The following is a 24,613-nucleotide window of genomic DNA, read 5'->3' on the forward strand; positions in this document are numbered from 1 at the left end:
ATGTTCAGGAAAAAGAAAGAAAATAGACACAAAAAGTCATAAAATTCAGGGAGCACTGGGTGGCTCAGTCAGTTAAGCCTCTGACTTAGCTTGGGTCATGATGCTAAGGTCCTGGGATGGATCCTGGCTTTGGGCTCCATGCTCAGCGGAGAGCCTGCTTCTCCCTCTGTCCACTGCTCCCTCTGCTTGTGTTTTCTCTTTCTCTGACAAAAATATAAATAAGATCTTAGAAAATAAATAAATAAATAAATAAATAATAAGTAAGGTCTTTAAAAAAAAAAAAGCCATAAAATCTAAAACAAATCCAGTAAGGAAGGCGGGGGGGGGGGGGTGGTCACTGAATGCCCCCTTAGAGACTGGCCTCATTCATAGGCAATGGAGAGCAATGTGGTCCATATGAGATGATGAGTGGGAAGCATATTCTGGAGGCAGCATAAATGTTGGCTTGGGGGCCTCCAGTCTAGGTAGTCCATGAAGAGAGGAATTTCTCACGGGTAATGTGCTACAAGGGCTACAGAAACGCAAGGGAAGACAGGAAGACACCGGAGAGTAGAAAGCTGCCGCACCTTGCACAGTTCGCGCATGCGCACTCCGACAGCTGTGCCCTGGCAAAGTGGGGGCGGCACCGCCTCCCACTGCTGCGGTCTCTGGAGCCCCCAGAACTACTGGGACTTGCACCCTACTGTGGTGGCCTGAAACTGCCACTCCTGGACACAGGAACAGAAATGGCTTCTTGGCCGTCTCATGTCCCACCCGTGTCTCCGCTTGGCGGAACTTAGGAAACCATCTGGCAAGAGTTACTTGAGAAATCTCTTTTCCTGCCTCTGCCACACCCAGGAGAGCCCAGAAAAGCAGGGAGAGATCTGAACGCCATAGACCCAGTCTCGCAAAAGCGAGACCCAGGAGAGTGTCCCCGGCCGGGATATGGCTCTTCTCGGATTTTCCGAACTAGTTTTGTTACCGACGTGCTAGGTCTTCTCCCAGGCAGTCCAGCGGAGTGATTCGGGGCAGAGGCTCAGGGTCCTCACTGGAAAGCAGGAAATGGTAACTACCTCAGAAGATTTTGTAAAAGTTAAATGGGTTGTTGTAAAGGACTAAAAAGGTGCCTGCAATGTAGTAAGCATTCAAGAAATGATAGCTAGTGTCGCTGTCACGATCTGATTTTAGCTTTGCCATCTGCAAACTTATAGGAAGAGGGTTAAGTCATCTTTGCTGATTCCTCGCCGGCCAGAGGAAAGGGGAGCTGATCGTTGGCTTCAGTCTGAGCCTGGCGCTGGGCTGAATTTTGGAGATGCAGAGAAAAATAAAGAATATTCCTGCCTCCAAGAGCTCACTGTTTGATAAGAAGAAGGAGGAAAAAACCACTGATTCCAGGTAAAACGTGCAAATGATAGACTAGATGCAAGGAAAGTTTTAGGAGAGTACTGAGATAGGTTTGGCAGCAGAGTGGAAAGATCAGTACGGACTCCACTTTAAATCCAAAATTATGCCCTGGGACCGTGGGCCGATCACTTAGTCATCCCTGCCCGTTTCCCAGTCTGGGAAAGCGGAGCTGGCAGAACCGGCCTCACAAAGCCGCTGTGAAATCACAGCTCCTCCTGGAGGACCTGGCACAGAGATGCGTTCCCAAGTGATCCTTATTATGATCCCAGGGCTCCAGACAAACGCCCAGGGCCCGAACCAAGATCTGCAAACCCAAGGAGGAAAGGGCGGCTGGAGGGCGACCCCGCCCTCCGGCATCGGTTAATTACCGCGGCTGAAGTTAAAAGAACCTGGGAGGCCCCCACCCCGGGAGTCGCGCGGGGCCTCCGCGTCCCTGTCGCCCGTGGCAACCGGCCGTCCTGGCTTCAGGCCCGAGAGGCTCTGCGCAAAGCAGCAAGATGGCCCTGAGCTCCTGGTCCCCAGAGCTGGGGTTCAGCGAGAAGACGCTGCGGGCGGCGGCCGTCTCCACCGGCCAGTCGCTGGAGTTATGCACCTTCCCCTCCACCCTGGGCTCCTCGGTCGCGACCGCGGCGCTGGAGCAGCTCTTTGTTGTGGGTGAGAAGCTAGAGGGCACCTCGGAGGTAGCCCCTAGCCGGCACCTGGGGGGGGGGGGTGTCCTCTGCGGGGACCTCCCCGCGGGAACTCGGGGTGTCCCAGGTTAAGGCAGAGCCCTCTCAGACTCCTTGGGGGAGAGAGAGAGGCAGCGAGGTGGGACCCAGGGCTCAGCTCTCTTGCTCTAATGCCACTGGAGCGACTTGGCCCAATTCACACTAGCAATTGGTAACAAACTCCAGGCAAAGCCTGGTCTTGGCGGCCACTGCCATTTGCCTATGACTGGGATGCCCACCTGTATTTAGATTATACCTCTTAATTTCCGCTTCTCCCTTCTTTTCTTTGTAAGTTAACTTCCTCCAAAAGTTTGTCATGATAAAGTGGAGAGTTTAATAGGCAAACAAGAAAGGGAGTGTTTAAGAAGCTCCCATTGTATTAGACAAGGAAAATTAAACAAGGATGTTTGGGAGATGCAAACATAGTAACCTTGCCTGGGCACAGGGTTAAAATGCTTCTTTAGTTAGAAAGCCGAACCTGTAATCAAGGCACCTAAGCTTAAGGTAAGACAGGGTCCAAGAAAGGGCATTTCTTGTTGAGCTCATAAACCATTTCGGCCCAACAAGAGCTAGGTCTTGAACTCTTCTTCGTACTTGATCAGCATGTGCATTTCATCCCAGTACTTCTGTGCAAATATTTTTCTGCTAATAATTTCTGAACTCTCAGAAAGTTTTTTGTAGGAAGAAACTTCATTAAGCCTCTGGTGGGAATGAGAGGATATGCAGCTCTCCAGCCGATTTGCAAGTGGGAATGGCTTGTGCTCATTCATTCCATTAGAAGTAGGGGAAGGTGAAAACAGGCGAGGCCTGTCTCTTCCTAACACCTGCTTGCTTGTAAACTCAGTAACTGACTTTCACCTGGTTTGAGAGCTTAGTTCATTAAGAGGATCTGAGTTTCCTGGAACTGGGGCCAGAAATTGTTCTTTAGGGGCACCTGGGTGGCTCAGGTCACGATCTCAGGGTCCTGGGATCGAGCTCCACATCAGGCTCTCTGCTTGGTGGGGAGCCTGCTTCTTCCTCTTCTCTGCCTGCCTCTCTGCCTACTTGAGATCCCTCTTTCTCTGTCAAATAAATAAATAAAATCTTAAAAAATTTTTTTTTTTTCTTTACTCTTCTGAGGGGAGAGTATGGCCATTAAGGCTAAGGGCTTTGGAGTCAAACTTGTATTTGCATCTAGACTCTCAGTGATGGGCTCTGTGACCTTGAACATATGATACACTCTCAAAAGTCAGATTTCTCCATTGTGAAATGGAAGTCATCATAAGATTATAGTAATCAACTTAGATAATGATTGTAAAGCATTAATCTCACCAAACTTATCCCACACATGAAGATGCAGGCCTGGAATTCATTTGGACAAAATCTGGGTAACTTTCTGGCACCAGAGCCAAGGTAAGTATAGCTCCCTCTGTTCTCTGCCTTATATTCATTTTTCCCCTTCCTCCTTTCCATTTGGTACATATCTGGTCTTCATTACCGTTACTAACATTTCATAAACCTCTCTTCTTACGTGCTTCCTACCTACAGTGTGTGAGGGAAGAGAGAAACCTTTCGTATGTCTGTCTACCTCACGCCTACCAGTTTTACAAATCTTTACTCTCATCCCAGGATTTAAATATTGGCACAGAAGTAAAAATGACAATAATTAAATTAAATGAGTGGATTTTTTTTAAATGAGTGGATTTTTTGCAAAATATTATATTTATATGTGTACAAGCGTATATACTATGAAAACATTCTCAAACATACACTATAGGCCTATTATATTTATTCCTTTCATAAAAATTTATTGAATTTTTTGTCCTGTTCTATATAAATTCCTTCTTTCTCTCATGAGAGAGGCAAAGATGGAATATCAAGAGGAGTTTGTCCTCAAGAAGCAATAAATATATATCTAAGTGAGAATACTATCAATTAGGAAATACGTTCAGAAGAGATTCGTATAAGTACTATAGGAATTCAGGTATCATTTTCAGCTGAGCAGGCATTTGAGCTAGATCTAAAGGGTTAAATAGGATTTGGACCAAAAAATAAGAGATCTTCATTTTCTAAATTTTTTTTTTTTTTTTTTTTTTTTTTTTAGAACAGTCACTGCAAAGTGACTATTTTAAATGCAACGAAGAAGCTAGGACCTTTCTTAAGGACATTGCTATCGCCGTTAAGAAATTGGTATGGTATTACCTATGAGAACTATTTTTTTTTCAATCTTTCACTTATTTCTTCATCAACTTAATTTAGCACCAATGTATTCAAGATACTTGAATAGATGAATAGGGGAAATATTTATCCCAAGTGAAGAAAATGTTTATTTCAATTCACAAGCATTTGCACGGGTGTTGATCAGCTGGGGAGTGCTGCCTGATGTTCCACGAAGAACCCCGAGTTAAGGACCTGTGCTGTGGATTGGGGCGGGGGGTTGCATTGCAGCCTGGTTAGGAGAGCAATACTGGTGATGGCGTTGCTCCATGAAGGGGTGAGCCACATGGACAAATGCTTGACCCCAATATAGAAGCCACGTGTGGTCCCTATTCACTCAGTTCTTCATAAGCAATTTCTTACATAACTGCTGAGCGATGACTTGGTACCTGTTCCACTGAGGTACAGTACTGGTCAGTGAAAACAAACCAACTCTTTGTTATGCTCACTGGGCCCCATCAAAGAAATAGTTAAAGAATTTCCTTTTGAAGCGTCAGGTGTGTCTACATGGTCCTGGGTGATATTTACAAGGCTTCCCCAGCCGGGTCAGGAGGGTGACGTCTCTTCATCTGATTTAAAAATATTGAAGAATCAACTGCATATCAAGTATCTAAAAATGTAGACACGTGCCTCTAAAGGAGTTTGAGTCTACAGACTGCTGAGAAAAGTTCATCTCCTTGATATTTTTCTGTGATTATATGTACATGAGTATGCAGACTACAGCGTTACGCTCTATAGTCCCGGTTTATTGAGTACATGTAAAGCCTGGGAGTTGGTGTGTGTGGTGCCACTGTGGCCCTGTGGAAACTTTCCTCTGCTTTGTTCTTTGAGTTTTATTTTCCTCCTGGGTTTGAAGGGGTCAAGATATTTAGTGTGGCTTATTGAAGTATCTAGTATGTCTCCATGTAATATATGAGCTGTGAAATCTCTTTGCTTTATAAGATGGAGGGATTTATTGCTATTAATTTTCACCATTCTGAAAGCACAGGGTATTTACTCTTGGGGGGGGGGAAGTTTTTTCAATAGACAAGTAAAAGGTGGAAAGTAAAAACCACCATGCTCTCAGCACCCTAAAATAATCATAATTAACTCTTTAATGAATGTCTTTTCTACTTCCAGGAAATAGGCAATGCCTGTATTGAAATCTTTTTAATAGAAAAGTGATCATGTTATATATACAATGAAGTGATATGTTTTTTATGACTCATAAAATATAATGGCATTTTCGCAGGTCAAAAAAGAGCTATAGCCATCACAACCAATTATTTAAGAGATGATTTACCTATTTTTTTTTTAAAGATTTATTTATTTATTTATTTGACAGAGATCACAAGTAGGTAGAGAGGCAGGCAGGGGGCGGAGGGGGAATAGTGGGGAAGAAGGCTCCCCGCTAAGCAGAGAGCCCAATGCGGGGGCTTGATCCCAGGACCCCAGGATCATGACTCAAGCTGAAGGCAGAGGCTTTAACCCACTGAGCCACCCAGGCGCCCCATGTACCTATTTTTTTTCCACAAACAGATTTTTGGATGGTTTTCCTTTTTTAAAATAGGCCTCACCAAAAAAACAAAGCATAAAAATCCCCACAAGACTATTTGTTTGGATTTATGGTTATGTATAAAAAAATATTGTTCTTTTTATACCTAAACATATTTTTATAAGTATTTTCCATCTTTTAATTAATCAGCTCTTTTCCTCAGCATTACCCCCTTTTTTTGGAGTCTCTCCTTTTAAGTTGAAATTGCATACAAGAAACAGAAGAAAAGATAATTTCTGAGAGGAAAATCAGCAGAGATTAAAAGATGTCTTATCTTAAAAACTGATTATAGAAGAGTGATTTTTCACACTTTCTATTCCAAATAAAAATACGAGCAGAAGGTGTTGAACAGAAATCAGAGCTTGATCTCTAAAAGTATGTATAATAGGGCATTGCTTAGGAAATCAATTTTATTAGTTTAATGCCTTAACTTTTTAAATATGTAATTCAAATTTTCAGGAAGAAATGAGAAAAGCCACAATCGATCTCCTGGAAATTGAAAGCATGGAACTCAGCAGACTATACTTTTTACTGGAAACTCTTCCTACTAGCATTGGCCGAGAATTGGAAGGTACTTTTAAGGTTATCAACCATAGAAATTTAGTTTATCTTACAAGAAAATAGAGCCTACTACTTGTAGGAAGACACATTTAATAGTTAGGTCATGTCAAAATATAGCTAGAAAGAGTGCACAACACAAACAGAGATCCATGATAATTTCCCCTTACATTTTAAGTGGAAATTATATATATAAAACTTGAATTTATGTAATTTAGTATCTAGATAGACTAACGATATATAGATCAGCCCATTCCAAATTGGTATTTATTCAATTAAATTAGGCAGCTTGACTCACCTAAACCATTATTCTACTTTCTCTCTATAAGTTTCAGAACTATAGGTGCCTCATATAAGTGAGGTATCATGTGATACTTACCCTTTTGTGACTGGCTAACTTCACTTGGCAGGTCTTCAAGATTCATCCACGTTATAGCATTTGTCAGAATTTTCCTTCATTTTAAGGCTGAACAATATCCCATTGCATGTGTATATGGTTTTTGGTGTATCTCTTCATCCACTGACAGACCCTTGGGTTGTTTCCACCTTTCAACTATTGTGAACAAAGCTGTTATAAACATGGTGATGCAAATATATGTTTGAGTCCCAGCTTCCCATCCTTTTGGCCATATATACAGAAGGAAATTGCTGGATCGTATGGTCATATGGGTTTTTTACTTTAAGTGTTGAGAAACTGCCATGCAGTTTTCCCTGGTGGCTGCAGTAATTTACATTCCCACTGTGATGCCCAAGGATCCCAATTTCTTCACATTCTTGTCAACCTTTGTTCTTTTCTGTTCCTTTTGTTCTTTTAGATATAGCCATCCCAATGGGTGTGAATTGGTATCATGGTTTTCATTTGTATTACCCTAATAACTAGTGATATTGAGCATTTTTTCATGTGCTTATTTGGTAATCGGCTTATCTTCTTTGGAGAAATACCTGTTCAGGTCCTTTGTTCATCTTTTAAGTAGGTTGTTTGGTTGTTATTAAGTTGTGGGAATTCTTCCTCATGGACTCTAATGTTAACCCTCTATCAGATGATTTGCAAATATTTTGACCCATTCCATGGTTTGCCTTTTCACCTGATATTGACTATCAATGCACAAAAGTTTCAAATTTCTAAAAAGATGTTGTTTATTCATTTGAGAGGGAGAGGGAGAAACAGACCTCCCTGCTGAGCAGAGAGCCCGAAGTGAGGCTCGATCCCAGGACCCTGAGAACATGACCTGAGCTGAAGGCAGACACTTAACCGACTGAGCCACCCATGCACCCCCAAAAGTTTTAAATTTTGATGTAGTCCATTTTATCTATATTTTCTTTTATTGCCTGTGCTTTTGGTGTCCTATCCAAGAAATCATTGCTAAATCCAGTGTCTTTAAGATTTCCTCCTATGTTTTCTTCTAAGAGTTTTATAGTTTTAACTCTGGCATTTAGGTTTTTGATTTGTTTCTGATTACACTTGGTATTTGGTGTAGGGTAAGAGTTCAGTTTAATTTCCCCTGCTGTCAGGAGTGTTGGCTGAGGCTCACAGCTCCAGTCCTCTACAGGAAAGCCTACAAAAGCTTGACACTGCCCTTGGTCCCTTGTCTCCTCAGGTGCATCCCACGTTCAGGGAGCAGTCACGGTGAAGAATAGAAAGGGCTGCCTCCCTTGCTCAATGGAGAACAACTCCCAAGTGTCCTCACAGCTCCAAAGCTTACTGCCATTTAACCTCCCCCTCCCCCACCCAGGGGTCTAAATTAAAAACAAACAAAAGCTACAACAGCAAATCACTTTTTAAGTTGATGTTCCACTTGTCCATTTATTGCCTTGCAGCTCCAAATCTACCTTCCTTGCCTGTTAGGAGAGCTGGGCCCGTCATTACCCCCTTTAGCAGCCAGCACCATGTCGAGCTTTGTCAAGAGAAGGCACTGGAAGGGTACTGGAGGGAAAAGGGGGTCTCCTTCTGGCCCCAGGGTGCTCAGCTTGGCCAGTGCTTGTGGTGCACACACCTGCTGCTTGTCAGGCTCTCATAGAGCCTGACAGCTTTCCTCCACCCCCCACCTCCCACCAAGGCAGGTTCCTCCATTTCCCACCCCAGGGCAACTTCCTCCAGGACTTCCCACCTCCCACCACACCTTAACCTGCAACTTCCTCCAGGCCCCCTGAGGCAGCTTCATGGTGGATTGCTACCAGTGAGGCACCACTGTGAGCAGCTTTCCTAGCACTCTTCAGATGGCCTTGCAGTGAAATCTGAAGTGTGGCAACTCCCTGTGGACAGGACCCCTTGATTCCTCCAGAAGGCAGATTTCCATAAGTTCTGCTAGCTCAGCATCTCCTGAATTTATTTGCCATCCAGTGAGCCACAGCCCTCTCCAAGGAGGCCTGGATCTCAGGGCTAGAGGGGCTGTTTCCTCAAACTCTTCTCAGCCCTGAATCCCTTAGAGTTCTCTTCTCTCTCTTACTATCCAATCCCTCATTACTCTAGTCGTCTCTTAGGCTTACTAATTCTCTATGTTAAAATTTCCCTGTTCAATTTATAAGATTTCTATCTCCCAATTAGACATGGAATGATAGTTATAAAACAAGATGCATGGTGTTAGTGTGGTGTGCCAGGGAAAATAAAATAAACTCTATATACAGGAAAAAAAAAAAAAGACTTAGAAGAATCTGTGCTGAAGGCAGAATTAAGACTCTTTGGCTTAATTTTATCATCAGGAAAAATATTTAGAAGGAAAAGCGCATACTAGCATACTAGCTAAAGCGGTTCTTGATACCTACTGAATATCTAACCACATAAATTTAACTGGTCTCGTGTTAAAAAACTTTGCTACTCAAAGTGTGATTCTTGAATCAGCAGCATTAGCAGCATCTAAAGGCTTTTTATAAAATGCAGAATCTCTAGATTCTACTATATCAGAACTATTATATCAGAATTTGTATTTTGTATTTTGGGGCGCCTGGGTGGCTCAGTCGGTTAAGCATCTAACTCTTGGTTTCAGCTCAGGTCATGATCTCAGGGTCCTGGGTTCGAGCCCCATGTGGGGCTCCATGTGGAGTCTGCTGCTCCCTCCCCCTCCGCTCCTCCCCTCGCTCATGCACACTCATGTACTCTCTCTCTAAAATAGATAAATAAATTCTTGAAAAGGATCTGTATTTCAATAATATCCCCAGGTGATATATATGCATATTTGAGACATCAAAGTTTGGGAAGTGCAGCTACAACAAATGAACTTAACAAGTAACCTTGGAGAAATCATTTAGTTCTGTCAGGTGGCACTACCAGCTCGTTTCTAGAGAATTTTTGGTGTAGAAATGGGTAGTCAGTATCTTCTAAACATCAGTATGAAAAAATACTTTCTCCATCTATCACGCACTGAGGTAGACCTCTGCAGGCTTACGTGATTACACTGATGTGTTATTTGTTGAGGAATAGTTAGTTCTTTAACACGCCAAGTTCCCCAGAAAACAGAGCGGGAGCGCTTTTGCACTATTATTTGGGAGCACAACCCAAGGGGGAGGAGGGCAGCATAAGGAGACCAAAGCAGGAGGAGGGAGCGCAGATATGGGGTGTAACAGGGTGCTGACTGCCGCTGAAAGCAAGTCCCTAAGCATGGGAACATGCTCCAAAACACACTGTTCCATCTTCTCCTGTCCCTCATGGGTCCACTGTTTGCCCACCTCCCACACTTTGGGTTACACGTACACTGGTGTGCATGTTTAAAGAAGTCCCATGGCAGAGGGGACGAGGAGGTCCTGGACAGCAGATGAGAAGTGGGAAGAATAAGCAGGAATGACGCGCTGCCAGGCCACACCAGTGGGACGTCATTGAGAGACCATCAAAACCTGGTCCCCACAGCAGCAGCCGAAGTAGGGGAAAGAACTGATCAGTGAGATTGAGGCTGCCCAAAGGGATAAGAGGCCCTGCTACAGGGACATAGTTAAAAGAGTATTTCAAAGAAAGACCTTTTTTCATGATTTGGAAATTCAGTATCAAGTGTGCCATTTCTCAAATAATTTTCTGCTTCCTTTTAAGAATGTGTCAGAGACGCACGCAGATTAAATCTTTTTGAGATAAATCAAATAAAGACGGACATTAAAAGGATGGGTGATGACATACAGTCTCTGAAGATGAGAATACTTGATCTGAAAAGAATTAATGATGCTTTAGGGTATGTTTTGTTTTGTTTTGTTTTTTTAAATTCAGTACTGGCGGGAGTTGGGATCTGTGGCTGGAGTCTGAAAATTGTCTTAAGGGGCCTGTCCTCTGGTCTGAGCTGGTGCGGGCCAAGTAGGAGGTAGATATCACCTGGAGCAGATGACCCTGGCTGGTGAGGGGGTGTGATGGCCACACAGAGCTGGGAGGAGAGCAAAAAATCTTCAATCCCTGCAGTCCGAAGACCTGTAAAGTTTCAGAGGCCAACCAGCTTCTCAGCAGCTCCTACTGTGTGTGAATCACATGCCCCCTCCAAAGGGAAAGGCACACAGTGGTTTCGGTTTCCACTTTACTAAAGTTAAGTTTATAAACCTCAGCCACTAAAGCAAGAGATCTGGCTCGGTGTCGTATTGTAAATACAGTATCAAACCAGATACATTGTAGCTAGTTTAGTTTCTTAAAGATATTTAGGAGTAAACTGCTGGAGATCTGAGGATGGGTTTGGTTCCCAGCAGAGAATTAATTACAGACTTTATCCGTAAATGAATGAGATGATATATATAACCGCCTGTAGCTCAGATTCTGACTCCTCTTAGTTTCTTTCCTTTATTCCTGAGCTGTGTCACCAGGACTTTACCCCATGGGCCTCCTTTCCTCCACCTGTAAAATGAGGATTGCAAGTTTGAATTTATGCAGCTCACAGAGGAAGAGACATATTCTGAAAGGAAAACCAACAAAACCTTAAGAAGAACTTGCATTGTGTGCAATTCTGTAAGGCTAATGCATAGATATCAGAATGTCAATTTGTCAGAGGAAGAAATGTTGAAAGAGCCCACATGAAAGAAAGAAATCTTGGGAAGCTGAAGTGATCAGGAGGTTGCTGGGTGCCCGTGCTATCAACGTGTCAGGAATTAGGTGGAGCCCTTGAGGCCCAGGGATGCCTTTCCCCAGTTAGGGCCTCAGAACACCTGTTCTGGGGGATGCTCCTTAAAAAAGAAAGTTCGTGATCACCTAAGCTTGAGAACTCTAACCCCTCGTAGGGATTCACAATGTGGATTCACTAGCCACAATCACCAGAGACAGCTAGGTGAACTAGTTTTCGATTCCTAAACTGATAAAAGGAAGATAATATCCAGGCTGGCCAGCACCAGCACCCCTGTACAGACCAGCGATTCTCAAACTTGAGGATGCATCAGAATCACTTGGAGTGCTTCTTAAAACCCAAATTACTAGAACTTTCCCTGGCACCCCAAATTTCCAATTGAGTAGGTATAGGAAGTGGGAGTAAGAAAGTGCATTTCTCATGAGTGGCCAGGTGATACTAACGCTGCTGGTCCTGACCACACTTGGGAGAGTCCCTGTTCTAGAGAAATCTTTATGAAAAGGTGAATGCCAGGCATAAGGTGGGTTGCTTGATGAGCTACTGTCACCCAGCTACAATATCATTGCATCCATTCTTCAAAGAAAACTTTCCACCAACATGCCAACACTCTCTGACAGGTGGTCCTCTCCTGGACAGTCCCCCCCGAAAAGGCAAGTTCTTTGCATAGGTTTTCCTTAGGTCCTGTGTTCAGTGTCTGAGTTCTCTCTTCTCAATCCATTTCAATACACCTAGTCACGTTTTTTTGTTTTGTGGTTTTTTGTTTTTTTTTTAACTTGTTTTGCTTAGTTGCACTGAGGCTGCTCAATCCTTAGGTTGATTCATTCTTAGAAGGCTTCCTCTACTAGATTCACAAAGCACCCATTACCCAGCCTCTCTAGCCTGGGCTTTTAACTGCATTTCCGTGGTAGAGCTGACTTCTAGAAAATAAACTTAACCAACAACCTGTTTCCATTTTCCTGAGGCTTCGCACACAATCCCCCTGAACAACTGAAGTCTTTAGAGAAAAGAAAAAGGTCTTAATGTTGTAGAAGCTTTTAAAAACGGAAAAATCTAGAAATGGTGCCAGTTGTCTGTCCTTCCCATCTTGCACTGTTAGCCCTGGGTAGATGTTTCTCTTCCTCAGATGGATGTGGCTAGCAACAGAGAGGTGAAGTTAATGTCTTGTCTTGAACTCAGATTTGGCTGCAGCTGGGAGAGGAGAAGAGAGTTCAGATTAGGTTTCAAGCATCTTCTGAACAGTGAAGACAGATTCTACACACTCCTCCCTTGACTCCTGTCCACCGGAGGAGGGCTAGCCCTCTCCTGGGCCCTCCCTGCAGGGCACTGGCAGGGATGGATCGATTACGTGTTTCAGGATAAGGTGGTTAGAGCAATGCAACCTATCAATCCATTTGTTTGGTCACATTCCATTCACCTGCTTGAAACGGTTTTTGAATCCTTGCATACTTTAGACCAATACATCCCATAGTTACTACCAGGAATGGGCTGGGTGGGTGAGGCAGGACCACATAAAACTTTTGCAACAGTGAACAGTTGCAAGAATGACATTTGTCTTGTGTTTCCTTCTCAACCAAGTTTAAGAGATCACAAGACCCTCTGAAGTATTTCTTAAAATTTTCCTCTTTATGGTGTTCATCGCCGCAAACGGACTTTAAATTCCTTTCCTAAAAACCATACTTTACATTCCATGAGCCATCCTTCTCTCCTAGTAAAGAGCAAGTGTTGCTGGCGAAGAAGTATGAAGAGTTAGTGTTGACGCTCAACCACGCGATGGAAGAAAAAGCCGCTACCACTGTTTACATCAATGAGACCTACACCCAAATACACTTGAAGAGAAAAGAAATTGAATTGCAAAAACAACATCTCAAACAAATAGAGGAACAATTGGAAAAAGAGAAGGAGGAATTTTTGAAAAGAAAACAAAAATTGAATGAAGAGGTAAGTGGCATGATTCACTTAAAAAAAAAAAACAAAAACCCAGAATTGTATAGAATCTCGGGCAGGAATTCTCAAGGCTAACAAGCGTTCCATGCAGTACTTCCTATGAACAGTGGGATGGGAATAGGTCAGAGACACAAGCACGCTGGAGCCCCTTGGGGTACACACTGGTCGTGTCCTAGCATCTCCGGTCATGGGAAAGAATATGAGTGATGGGATTTGTAACACTGGGGTGGCCCCTTGCTCATAGGCAGCCTTACAGTGACAAGGACCTTGTGTTCGTGGTATCTCGTTGCCTCTGACCATTCTGAGGCCATATCTCTATGGACAAGACCAAGGAGTTCTGCCCTGCCAAGCCTTCAGCTCTGACTAAATGCACTGGAACAGAGCAACCTGCAGAAGGCATAGGCAGAGCCAAGGGCTGCAACAGAAAAGACTATTTTGAGACTAGCAATTTGGGGAAAGTGGATGGGAATGACTACCACATCTTGGTGTCTGCTAGGCTATGTTAATTAAAATTCACCATCAGAGTGGCTTGTGATGGTTCCTCTTTGCTGTGCTTCTGTTACCCCAGGAGAGGCAGGGCTGTCTGCATGGGAGGTGTTCCCAGCAGACTTCCTTCTTCCCCATGTGTGGCAGCCTAGCTCATGATGAGAACTGCAGCTGGGTCCCTGCTGCTGTCCTCTCTGAGATGGTCATGGGCATGACTGTCATGCAGGAAAATTGGCTAGGGCTCACAACCTGGGTAGCGCCCACCGATGTTCCCTGAAGGCACGTGATAGGCTGGGGTAACAGCCTGTTAATTTCCTTTACTTCCTATGAGAAAGGAAATCTCTATTACAGCTATCTGAGTCTTCAAATTTGTAAGCTCTCCCCTTATACAAAACAATTTGCCAATTCGATGTCTATGACCACAAGATCTTGGGAGAAGTCTTTGGCTGAAGAATGAACACAGAATTCTGATTTTCAACAAAATGTGTTAATCCCCAAATTCCATTCCTATGCAACAGTGCCCTGGTGCCGAGCTAATTGGCCATGATCATGATCATGTTCATTCTTAAGACACTTTGGGTGCAACGGCTTTGACAGCAAGCCACCCAAATGTATGCTTTCATAACTCTTGGGTACAAAGTTGAATATGCTTTCTCAGGCTTTATTACTCATTTAGTTACCTTGTTCTTGATCATTTTACCAGACAAATGCATTGATATGTTTGATTTGGGTCTGATAAGTAATCACAATATGTTCAATCTTGGTAGAATGGTAAGAAGTTGTCCAAGACTGTGAGCTGCCCAGTCTTCAGTGATTTTTACTCTGTTTTTAGTCTGCTTTTCTTTCCCATTAAAAAAAGGAGGGGGGATTTAGATTTCCAGATCATTCATCATTTTTTTCTTTTATTTTCCTGATCTTATTAGCACACTGTAAATCTGGTGGCCATTGCTATGATGTTTTACTAGTAGATTGCTACTAAAAGCACTTTGCTTTTAGCATTTGCTATTAATGATCATTGTTTTATTGCTCTTATGAATTTACTGTTTCAACATTTATAATTATAGTTTATTCCTTATAGTTCACTATTTTTCCTGTGATGTTGCAAAACAAGCAAACCCTTTTGGGGGAGACGGGGTGTGTTTCTGTTGTTGACAGACGAACAATGGTATACTTAGACTGAGTCTGAATTAGATAAACAAAATGAAAACATTCCCTAAACTTTGTTCTCAAGTATTTTGATTGGTTTATCATGTTTATCACTACAGATTGAGAGATACAGAAAATCCTGTGAATTTAAGAGAGTGGAGACTTATAAAAAGAGGAAAGAATTGGATACATTAAAACTTCAAGAGTCAAAAATGAAAGAAAGAGTTATAACCAGCACAGTGGTAAGAAATAATAAGCAATGTTTTTTTCAAGCCTGTCCAGGGCACCTAGATACACACTGTGTTAAATATAACCAATAGCAGGTACTTTTTTTTAAGGGAGTTAATTTTAACTCATCTTTACGCCATTCCAGGAGGATGTTTTTGACATGTTAACATTTTCTGACATTTTATTTAAAGTGTTGTAATGCAACTGTGCTTTCCTTCAGGGATATGGTCCGAGGAAGTTTGGAATGCCTTAGGTTCAAATTGCATTTGATGGACCAAAATATTTTAAAAATGAATTTTTAAAAAGATTTTATTTATTTATTTGAGAGAGAAGAGAGAGGACAACTGGGGTGAGGGGCAAAGACAGAGGCAGAAGCAGGCTCCCCTCTGAGCAGGAAGCCTGATGTGGGACTCCATCCCAGGACCCTGGGATCGTGAACTGAGCTGAAGGCAGAGGCTTTAACTGACTGAGCCACCCAGGCGTCCTAAAAATGAATTTTTTAAAATGCACTCAGAACTGACCAAATGCATACAGAACCATATGTCACATCTCTGTGAAATTGCTTTATTGTACATCCCCAAATGAATAACCACAGGCAAATTCCTCACTTCTGCATGCATGATAATAAAAGTTTAGTCTCTTCATTTACATTGGCCACAGAAGCATTGATATGAAAAGGGGACTATTTGTCTGAATTAGAACATTCTTCCGTGTTCCGCTCTTCTATTTTTTTCAAATTGATAGCATTCATTGAAAGCCACATTCATTGAAAGTACTCCTAAATATTTCGTGACCGTTATCCTTATTTTAAAGAAAATGGAAGCTTATGAAGGTGATTTAATGGGAGAGGTAAATGATAATATCCCTTCTGTGTTAATTAAAACAGAAACGCCTACCAAACCTCTATCACAATGAGTTGAATTAATGAGTCTTTGGCGTATTCTGTCTGTCCTGAGAGCTACTGGTAAAACTATATGGGGCAGCAGCCATCACATTTCTTACCAGAAACATCACACTTCTTATCAGAATACTCAGTTAATTCCATTATACTTTTTATAGGGTGGTTCTGATTGCCTTAGTTACAGTGTGTCTATCATGATATCCAGTTTATAGAACATAAGTAGAATAAAAATTTCTCCCCAATATCTGCCTTTGAAAAGATTTTTATCTGTTTTTTAATAGTAGATAGAGAAGCATGAGCGAGGCGAGGCTCAAAGAACGCAGGGGTTACACTAGATAGACTTCATCTGCAGGCCCAAGCTCCTGTCTCTGGTTTGGGCCTCATAAATCTTAAGGAACTCTACCCACCTAGCTTGGGAAGACACAGTATATATTCCTTAACCTGTACTCCAAAGATCTCTAGGATCATTCTGTAAGGCTGGAAGGTGACAAGGATAAACTCACCTCCAGTGTCCTCTCCACCTCCCACAAGCTAACCTGCCCACCCCGACCGACCTTACCAGTGGAGAACAGCATTTCAAGCACAAACTTGACTATCACAGAGACCTGGGGTTCAAATCTGTAACTCTACCAACCTGACGTTTCCTCACATGTAAAATGGGGTAATAACATTGCCTCCTTCAAAGGACTGGAGCTCAAACGAGGTCCTGCCAATAAGGCTGTTAGCTGAGTGTTTTATATTTGGTCAGGGTGGGTGTTCGGGTTATTACCCACTGAGATTAGAAAACCCATTTTGGCTCTGGATTGAGACAGCAAGGAATCTCAGGTTAACCTTCATGGGCTGCCCGTGGTTTTGACAACTGTGTAGCTCAGTCACGCTGAGGTGATGTTGCCAGAAAAGGCCAATCGTGTGTGATTCTCAAGGTGGCTCCCATGTCCAGGGCAGGGAGGACTGAGGGCGAGGTGGGCCCGATGTGGGGCTTCACGGGCCCTCAGCATACAGCCCCTAATCCTTTAGACATTGTGCTCATGTTGAGGGCTGTTCTAGGATGACAGACACTTGTCGACTCTGAAACTAGTTATGACCCAGTAGTGGAGGCGTATGGATACGTTAGAGGAAGAAACAACTGGTGGGGAGCTTTTGGCCACCCGTCTCACCTGGTAAGAATGGGAGCCCCTCTGCGCTCCCCGCAGGTGTTTCTCTGAGTCCACACTGATGGTCAGGGTTAGATGGCATTACCCAATCCGCCTGTGGACACTCCACACTGGGGAGCAGGGGAACTTGTCTGATCAGCTCTCTCTCCCCTCCATTCTCCTCCACAGCTGAAATGCAGACCAAGGCTCTATAGATGTTTGCCTCCCCTTTTTCATTTTCCCCTTTTTTTTTTTTTTTTTTTTTTTGGAGTAGGCTCCACACTGGCTGTGGAGCCCAACACAGGGCTTGAACTCCCCACCCTGAGATCAATGCTTGAGCTGAGATCAAGAGTTAGATGCTTAACTGACTAAGCTACCCATGTGCCCTTGCCTTCGCTTTTCTTTATTCCAAAACTGCATTGTAAAAATATGTTTCATTATGAATTTTCTCTGTTCATCCTTCATCCTTTTAAATCATGCTGACATTTTATCACAGTACTCAACTGTGGAATTTCTGAAATACTGATTAAATATTAGGAAAAATTCTCTTCAGTATAAGCATATTTCTCAAAGTAATTTGTTTTTACTTTTTTTGTAATCCTCATTCTAATATCGTAGAATATTTTGACGATGATTATGAAAATGGAGATTTGTTTGGATTTTTTTAAAAAGGTAGTCAAAATGAATTCATTATTTTGAAAGTTGTTTTTATAATTTTCACATTCTCACTGCTATATTTGGTTGGGCTCTCTCCAAAATGTTTTTTTTTTTCCTGATGATTTCAGGATTATTTCTGCCCAGGTTTGTTTTATGAAGAAACTATTTTAATAATTGTTTTTTATTTGAGCAAAAGGATACCCCCAGTGTAAAAATTGAATGGGTGTTACATGAGTATTTAGTGAATCAAACACTGTCATGAATCATTTGGTAAAAATTGAGTGTCATCATTTTATTGAATTTTCAATAGGTTCTTAGTGATCACAATTTAGAGATAGCACAACTACAAGAATCAATAAGACATTGGGAACAAGAGCTCGAGGAAATGAAGAAATCCTGTAAGACACTGGAGGATAAAATGTAAGTTTGATACTTTATTTTTTAGCAAAGCATTTCTTTCTTTCTTTTTTTAAAATTCTTTTGTATTAGATGAAAACTATATTCTCTTAATTTACTGAAATTTGTGATAGCTTTGTAAAACCACCTCTTCATATGGAAATTAACCAGTCTTTCAGGTGAACAAGAGAAAAAAAAAAGGGGGGATGAGGCAGTCATTAGGGAAAAGGCAGGGACTCTTTGGAATGAATTATTCTCACTTCAGTTCCTGACTCCCTACAAACAAATATGCTTCCAGGGGAAGGCATTGGCAGGACCTCCTGTAAGACTCACCTACCCTGGCTATGACAGTTGTTCTTAGTTGAGGGGGGACTTACTGAGCTTACTGAGAAAATACAAGGAAGTTTTCAGGGCAAAAACTTTGACCCATGGGACTGGGACCATGAACTTGAGGAAATCTGTTCACCCCAATGTGCGTAGTCTCTGCTTCCATGTTTTATTTTGTCTACCTACATGCAGTGTCCTGTCATTGGTGAGCCTACAGCTCAGCATGGCCATTCCAAACCCTCTGAGTTTACCTGTCACAGGTCTATCTGTCTTTGGAGATGGACCTGCAGACTTCTCCCAGGAGAATGGCCAGATTTCTCCTCAGAAGGTGTTTGGCCCAGCTCTGATGAGGAAGGTGGAGTCTTACAGTATAAATGTGCCTTCCAGGCCTACTCCTGGGTTCTCCTGATGGTTTAAAAGACAGATTTTGGACTTGGGTCGATTCCCCAAAAGGCAAGTACATGGATCCCGTGTGGAATCTGATTATAATATGGCTTATTCCTACTAGGATCACAAAAATTGTAATTAAAGTTATATCTTCTAAAACCGCAATGGCACAAAAAATGCTGTTTTACCAACATCTAGCCATAAAATAAGCAATAATCCTTATACTCAGTACCAGATTTGTAAGTATAAAAGCTCAACTAATACTACAATTAAAACTAAGAATAAAAAAAATCTCTTTCTCTGAAAGTGATTCAATCGTTTTAGTTCATACGTATTTTAAAGAAAAACTAGCAAATAATCATGGAGGAAGATACAGACTAGCTCTTATTTCTAAGAGTTATGATTGAAAACCTTGCTACACTGATGAAGTTTTATTTATAAGCAGTCTTCATGTTAGCTAATTTGTTTTAAATATATTTAAGAAAGAAATGAAGATTCGTTGATCCATGTTTTTTAAGATTTTATTTATTTGAGAGAGAGAGCATAAGCAGGGGAGCAGCAGAGGGAGAAGGAGAAGCAGACTTCCTGCTGAGCAGGGCGCCTGATGTGGCTCGATCCCAGGACTCATGACCTGGTCATGTCCTGAGCCAAAGGCAGACACTCAACTGACTGAGCCACCCAGCTGCCCCTCACTGATCAATTTTTAATGGCACATCATTTTTTTTTCAATTCCAGCTTTTCAAGAGTTTTCATTCATATGGAATCTCCCTGAGGAAAAATACACTAGATTAATTTGGTGACTGAAGTTTTAGGTTATTAATAAAACTATACTTTTCCCTCTTTACTACCAAGCAAATTAAAAGAAAATTCATGCATTCATTTTGTTTTTCTCCTTTAGTTCATTTTCTCTGTCTATGGAGGTGGGAAAAGGCACATAAATCTTGCTTGTTAGATTCGAAGAGTCAAAACAGTATTGTTTTATAATAGTCTATAATATTCTTTTAAGAGCAAATTATACAAGAAACTAAAATAATTTGCACAAATTCGTCTTCGTATTTATCTATAAGCTTTAATTTTTCCTCCATGAAATCTTTAATTTGCAAGCTTGTTACATATCTTGAGGTCCAAATATTGAAGGAAAAACAAAAGTCACTCAGCCGTCTGTATGGGGACGGTTAAGAGTAACACAAGTTAACCACAAGTCCACAGGAGGCATCGATAGTCTAAACGTTGTTCATTATTATTGATGTCCAACATGATATGTTGGCAGCATAAAGGCAAATCCAGTGCCTACCTTTCTAAATGGGTATGGTCTTTCTTTGCCATTCAGCTGGTTTTCAGCACTTAGGATGTAGGGGGTTGGAAGCTAAATCTTGTCTATAAGTGACACGTCATCTGTGACCCAGAGTACATACTTGCCTTTGCAGTGCAGGAGGCTATGAAAAATAGAGACGCTCTCTTAAAAGTGTTGAAATTATTTCAGATGTCATGATTGCCAGTGACTTCCATCCTGCCAAACTGTAGTGGTCTAGACTCTTCCTTAAAGTTCTTAAATTCTTAATGGAATTTGACACACTTCTACCTTCTTCTTCTTCTTCTTTTTTTTTTTTTTTAAGATGTTATTTATTTACTTGAGAGACAGCAAGAGAGTACAGCGGGAGAGAGAGAAGCAGATTTCCTGCTGATCAGAGAGCCCAATTTGGGGCTCGATCCCAGGACCCCAGGATCATAACCTGAGCCGAAGGCAGAGGCTTAACTGACTGAGCCACCCACACCCCCCACACTTCTACCTCCTTGAAATATTTCCTTCTTGTGGCCTCCCAAACGTTATAGTCCTTTATGTCACTCACTACACTGCTCCTTCTTAGGACCCTTTATTGGTCCTAATTCTTCTTTCTGGCTCTGAATTTTGGAGTTCTTGGCCCTTCTCTATTCTCATCCTCCATACATCCAGTCTTATGGCTTTATATACCCTCTGTATCCCAGTAACTCCCAAATTTATATATCCAGCACTGAGGAGCAAATGCATAGACTCTACAGCTTATTTGACCTCCCCAGTTGGAGGACATCTGTTAGATATCACAAACATAACATGTCCTAAACAGAACTCTTAATTTCCCACCTCACTGAAACAGCTCTTCCCTCAGTCTTCCATCCATTTACCTAGTTACTCCAGGGAAAACCTAGGAATCATCCACCATTCCTATTTTCCTCACTACCTAACCCTAACCCAACTAACCAGCTAACCTAACCCAACTCAGATGCCAGCCAAATCCCAAGGTGTGTTGTTGCCTTTATCTTCAGAATATATCCTGAATCCAACTGTTTCTTACTGCCTCCACCACTACAATGTTAGTCTGAGATATGATTCTCCCTTGTGGACCATTGCTGTAGCGTTCTGCATCATCTGTCTTCCTGTACTGTTGTCTTTCTCCACTAAAGTAGCCAGAGTCATCTTTACAAGATGGAAATCAGTTCAGGTCTCTCCTCTGCTTAAAAAAAAAAAAAAAATCCTCCTCCAGTTTTCTCTGAGCTTGTACTTTGTCCTCAAGCCCCTACATGATCTAGTCTCTGTCTACCTCTCTAGCCTTCTCATAATCCTCTCCTTGTCAAATACGCAAAACTTGTTCCTGCCTCAGAATATTATCACTGGCTGAACTTCTATGTGAAAAACTCTCTTCATATCTTCACCTATCTGGCCCCTTTTCATCATTCAGGTCCTTCACAAGTCATCTCAAGAGGCCCTCCCTTACCACCTGTCTGAAAGCATTCTGATTCTCAGGATTTCTCTGTCCTTCACTCTACTTTGTATTCTTTAAAGCACTTAACACTATCTGAAATTTATTATTATTATTGCTTTGATAACTTGCTTATATTCTCAGTACTTCACTAGAGTGTAATTTCCATGAGGGTAACAACTTTGAACTATATCTCTAATACTTATAACACCTACAGAGTACACGTGTCTGATAATTGTTTCTTAATAAAGACAGAATGTATTACTTCATCAAAAATAAAATTTTTTGCTTATTTTAATGAACATATAAATAAATGTGTTGTATAGGAAGATGGGGGCTGTAAGTTTCTGGTATCATAAATAATTGTGGCTTTGCTGGAAAATATGCCCTAATATGAATCTGTTTGGCTTCCTTTGATCATAGACAATTTTTTGTGAATACAAAAGAAAAACTAGAAGATTCATCTGGTTTTGAAAAAGAGGAATTCTTGCAGAAGATAAAGCAGGTAAGAAGATGGAAATTAGGACTTTTAGGTTGTAATTCTTTTTTTTTTTTTTTTTTTTTTTAATGATATTGAGGTATGTACCCTCGATCCCTACACTTTGAAGAGTTTTGATCAGGAAAGGATGCTGTACTCTGTCAAATGCTTTTTCAGCATCTATTGAGAGTATCATATGGTTCTTGTTCTTTCTTTTATTAATGTATTGTATCATATTGATTGATTTGCAGATGTTGAACCAACCTTGCAGCCCTGGAATAAATCCTACTTGGTCATGGTGAATAATCCTTTTAATGTACTGTTAGATCCTATTGGCTAGTATTTTGGTGAGAATTTTCACATCTGTGTTCATCAAGGATATTGGTCTATAATTCTCTTTTTTGATGGGATCCTTCTCTGGTTTTGGGATCAAGGTAATGCTGGCCTCATAAAATGAGTTTGAAAGTTTTCCTTCCATTTCTATTTTTTGGAACAGTTTCAGGAGAATAGGAATTAATTCTTCTTTTAATGTTTGGTAGAATTCCCCTGGGAAGCTGTCTGGCTCTGGGCTCTTGTTTCTTGGGAGGTTTTTGATGACTGCTTCAATCTCCTTACTGGTTATGGGTCTGTTCAGGTTTTCTATTTCTTCCTGGTTCAGTTGTGGTAGTTTATATGTCTCTAGGAATGCATCCATTTCTTCCAGATTGTCAAATTTGCTGGCGTACAGTTCTTAATGTTCTTATAATTGTTTGTATTTCTTTGGTGTCAGTTGTGATCTCTCCTCTTTCATTCATGATTTTATTTATTTGGGTCCTTTCTCTTTTCTTTTTGATAAGTCTGGCCAGGGGTTTATCAATCTTATTAATTCTTTCAAAGAACCAGCTCCTAGTTTCATTGATTTGTTCTTTTTTTTTTTTTTTTTTTTGGTTTCTATTTCATTGGTTTCTGCTCTGATCTTTATTATTTCTCTTCTGCTGGGTTTAGACTTTTTTTTTGTTGTTCTTTCTCCAGCTCCTTTAGGTGTAGGGTTAGGTTGTGTATTTGAGACCTTTCTTATTTCTTGAGAAAGGCTTGTATCACTATATATTTTCCTCTCAGGACTGTCTTTGCTCTGTCCTACAGATTTTGAACCACTGTGTTTTCATTATCATTTGTTTCCATGGATTTTTTCAATTCTTCCTTAATTTCCTGGTTGACCCATTCATTCTTTAGAAGGATGCTCTTTAGTCTCCATGTATTTAGTCTCCATGTATTTGAGTTCTTTCCAACTTTCCTCTTGTGATTGAGTTCTGGAGAATGTTCCATGAATGTTCCAGGTAGGAAGATGGAAATAAGGACTTTTAGGTTGTAATTCATTTTTGTTTAATATTTTAAACATATTTGAAAAATGTGTAATTTTCCCAAAGTAAATTTTTCATGAATTAATAATAGTCATGGTCATTTACAGTAATTGATTTAAAGATTTCTATCCCCTCCCAAAACTACTTTATCCCAAAGTATTTTAAATATATGAAAGAGCAAATGTTATCTGTGTGAAAAGGAATCATTTGGTAACTTGTCATGTGGTTGTGGTTATTTTACATTAGAAATATCCAGACCAATGGATATTTTTGTGTGAATTATTAAAAAAAAAAAAAAAAGGAACCTCCTTACTGTTGTGTGGTATCTGTAAAGTCTAGGAACTTATACTACACTTAATAATGTCATGAATTGTTTGAGTCAGATTTAGCCCCTGAGAGAAATCTCTGGACACTTTAAATCTTAGGTTAAAAGAAATATCCTAAGTACATAATCATGGGTGTAAACCAAATTTTATCCACAAGGTATTCAGTAGAGCATTCATTATAATAGTTGAAAAATTAGGGGGAAGATACAGTTAAAGTCCAACAAAAGGGTCTTGGCTAAATAAGTAACATCTCATAATATGTTATTACATGACAAATAGAACATAAAACATTGTAGGCAGGCCTCTTCCAGAATGATTTGAGCTAATTAAATTCTTTCCACTTTTAGTTATGAGTTAATAGCATTAGGGATGGCTTTTCTCCAGGTTAGACCTACTCTGATTCTTTTAGTTGTGAAGATGCTGAAAGACAGAAACTAGACAAAGTTGGTTGGTTAGTTGGTTGGTTGGTTGGTTTTTAAAGTTGTCTTTCATTCTCTGGGCAAAAGATTTCTTTTTCCTTTCTATTTCTTTCCTATTGGAGGAACTACAAGGCAGGTTTCAGATAATAGCTCCATAGTTTGTAGCCCCCCAGCTGTCTGGAAAACCTAGGATCCCTGCGCTGGCATAGCTTACTTGCTCATAGGGGCAAATGCAGAGGGGTTTCCCCTTAACCCATAGCCCTCAGCCAAACTCCATGAGTACAAGTTAGTAACTGCTTCAAAGGAAT

The 24,613-nt window shown here is 41.2% G+C and overlaps 1 protein-coding gene across 1 annotated transcript in view; it reads left to right on the forward strand.

Annotated features, from left to right (window-relative positions):
- Positions 1-1,832: 1,832 nt before the first annotated feature.
- Positions 1,833-24,613, forward strand: part of CCDC175 (coiled-coil domain containing 175) — a 72,176-nt gene continuing 49,395 nt past the window's right edge. The window contains exons 1-8 of the mRNA XM_032875280.1: positions 1,833-2,037; positions 4,174-4,259; positions 6,280-6,391; positions 10,397-10,532; positions 13,109-13,337; positions 15,095-15,217; positions 18,205-18,314; positions 22,166-22,247. Of these exons, the coding sequence (XP_032731171.1) occupies positions 1,881-2,037; positions 4,174-4,259; positions 6,280-6,391; positions 10,397-10,532; positions 13,109-13,337; positions 15,095-15,217; positions 18,205-18,314; positions 22,166-22,247 (1,035 nt within the window). The 5' untranslated portion in view covers positions 1,833-1,880. The remainder of the gene's footprint in view (positions 2,038-4,173; positions 4,260-6,279; positions 6,392-10,396; positions 10,533-13,108; positions 13,338-15,094; positions 15,218-18,204; positions 18,315-22,165; positions 22,248-24,613) is intronic.

The sequence above is a fragment of the Lontra canadensis genome, unplaced genomic scaffold, assembly GCF_010015895.1.
Source record: "Lontra canadensis isolate GAN:19392208 unplaced genomic scaffold, GSC_riverotter_1.0 scaffold55, whole genome shotgun sequence".
Classification (NCBI taxonomy): Eukaryota; Metazoa; Chordata; class Mammalia; order Carnivora; family Mustelidae; genus Lontra; species Lontra canadensis.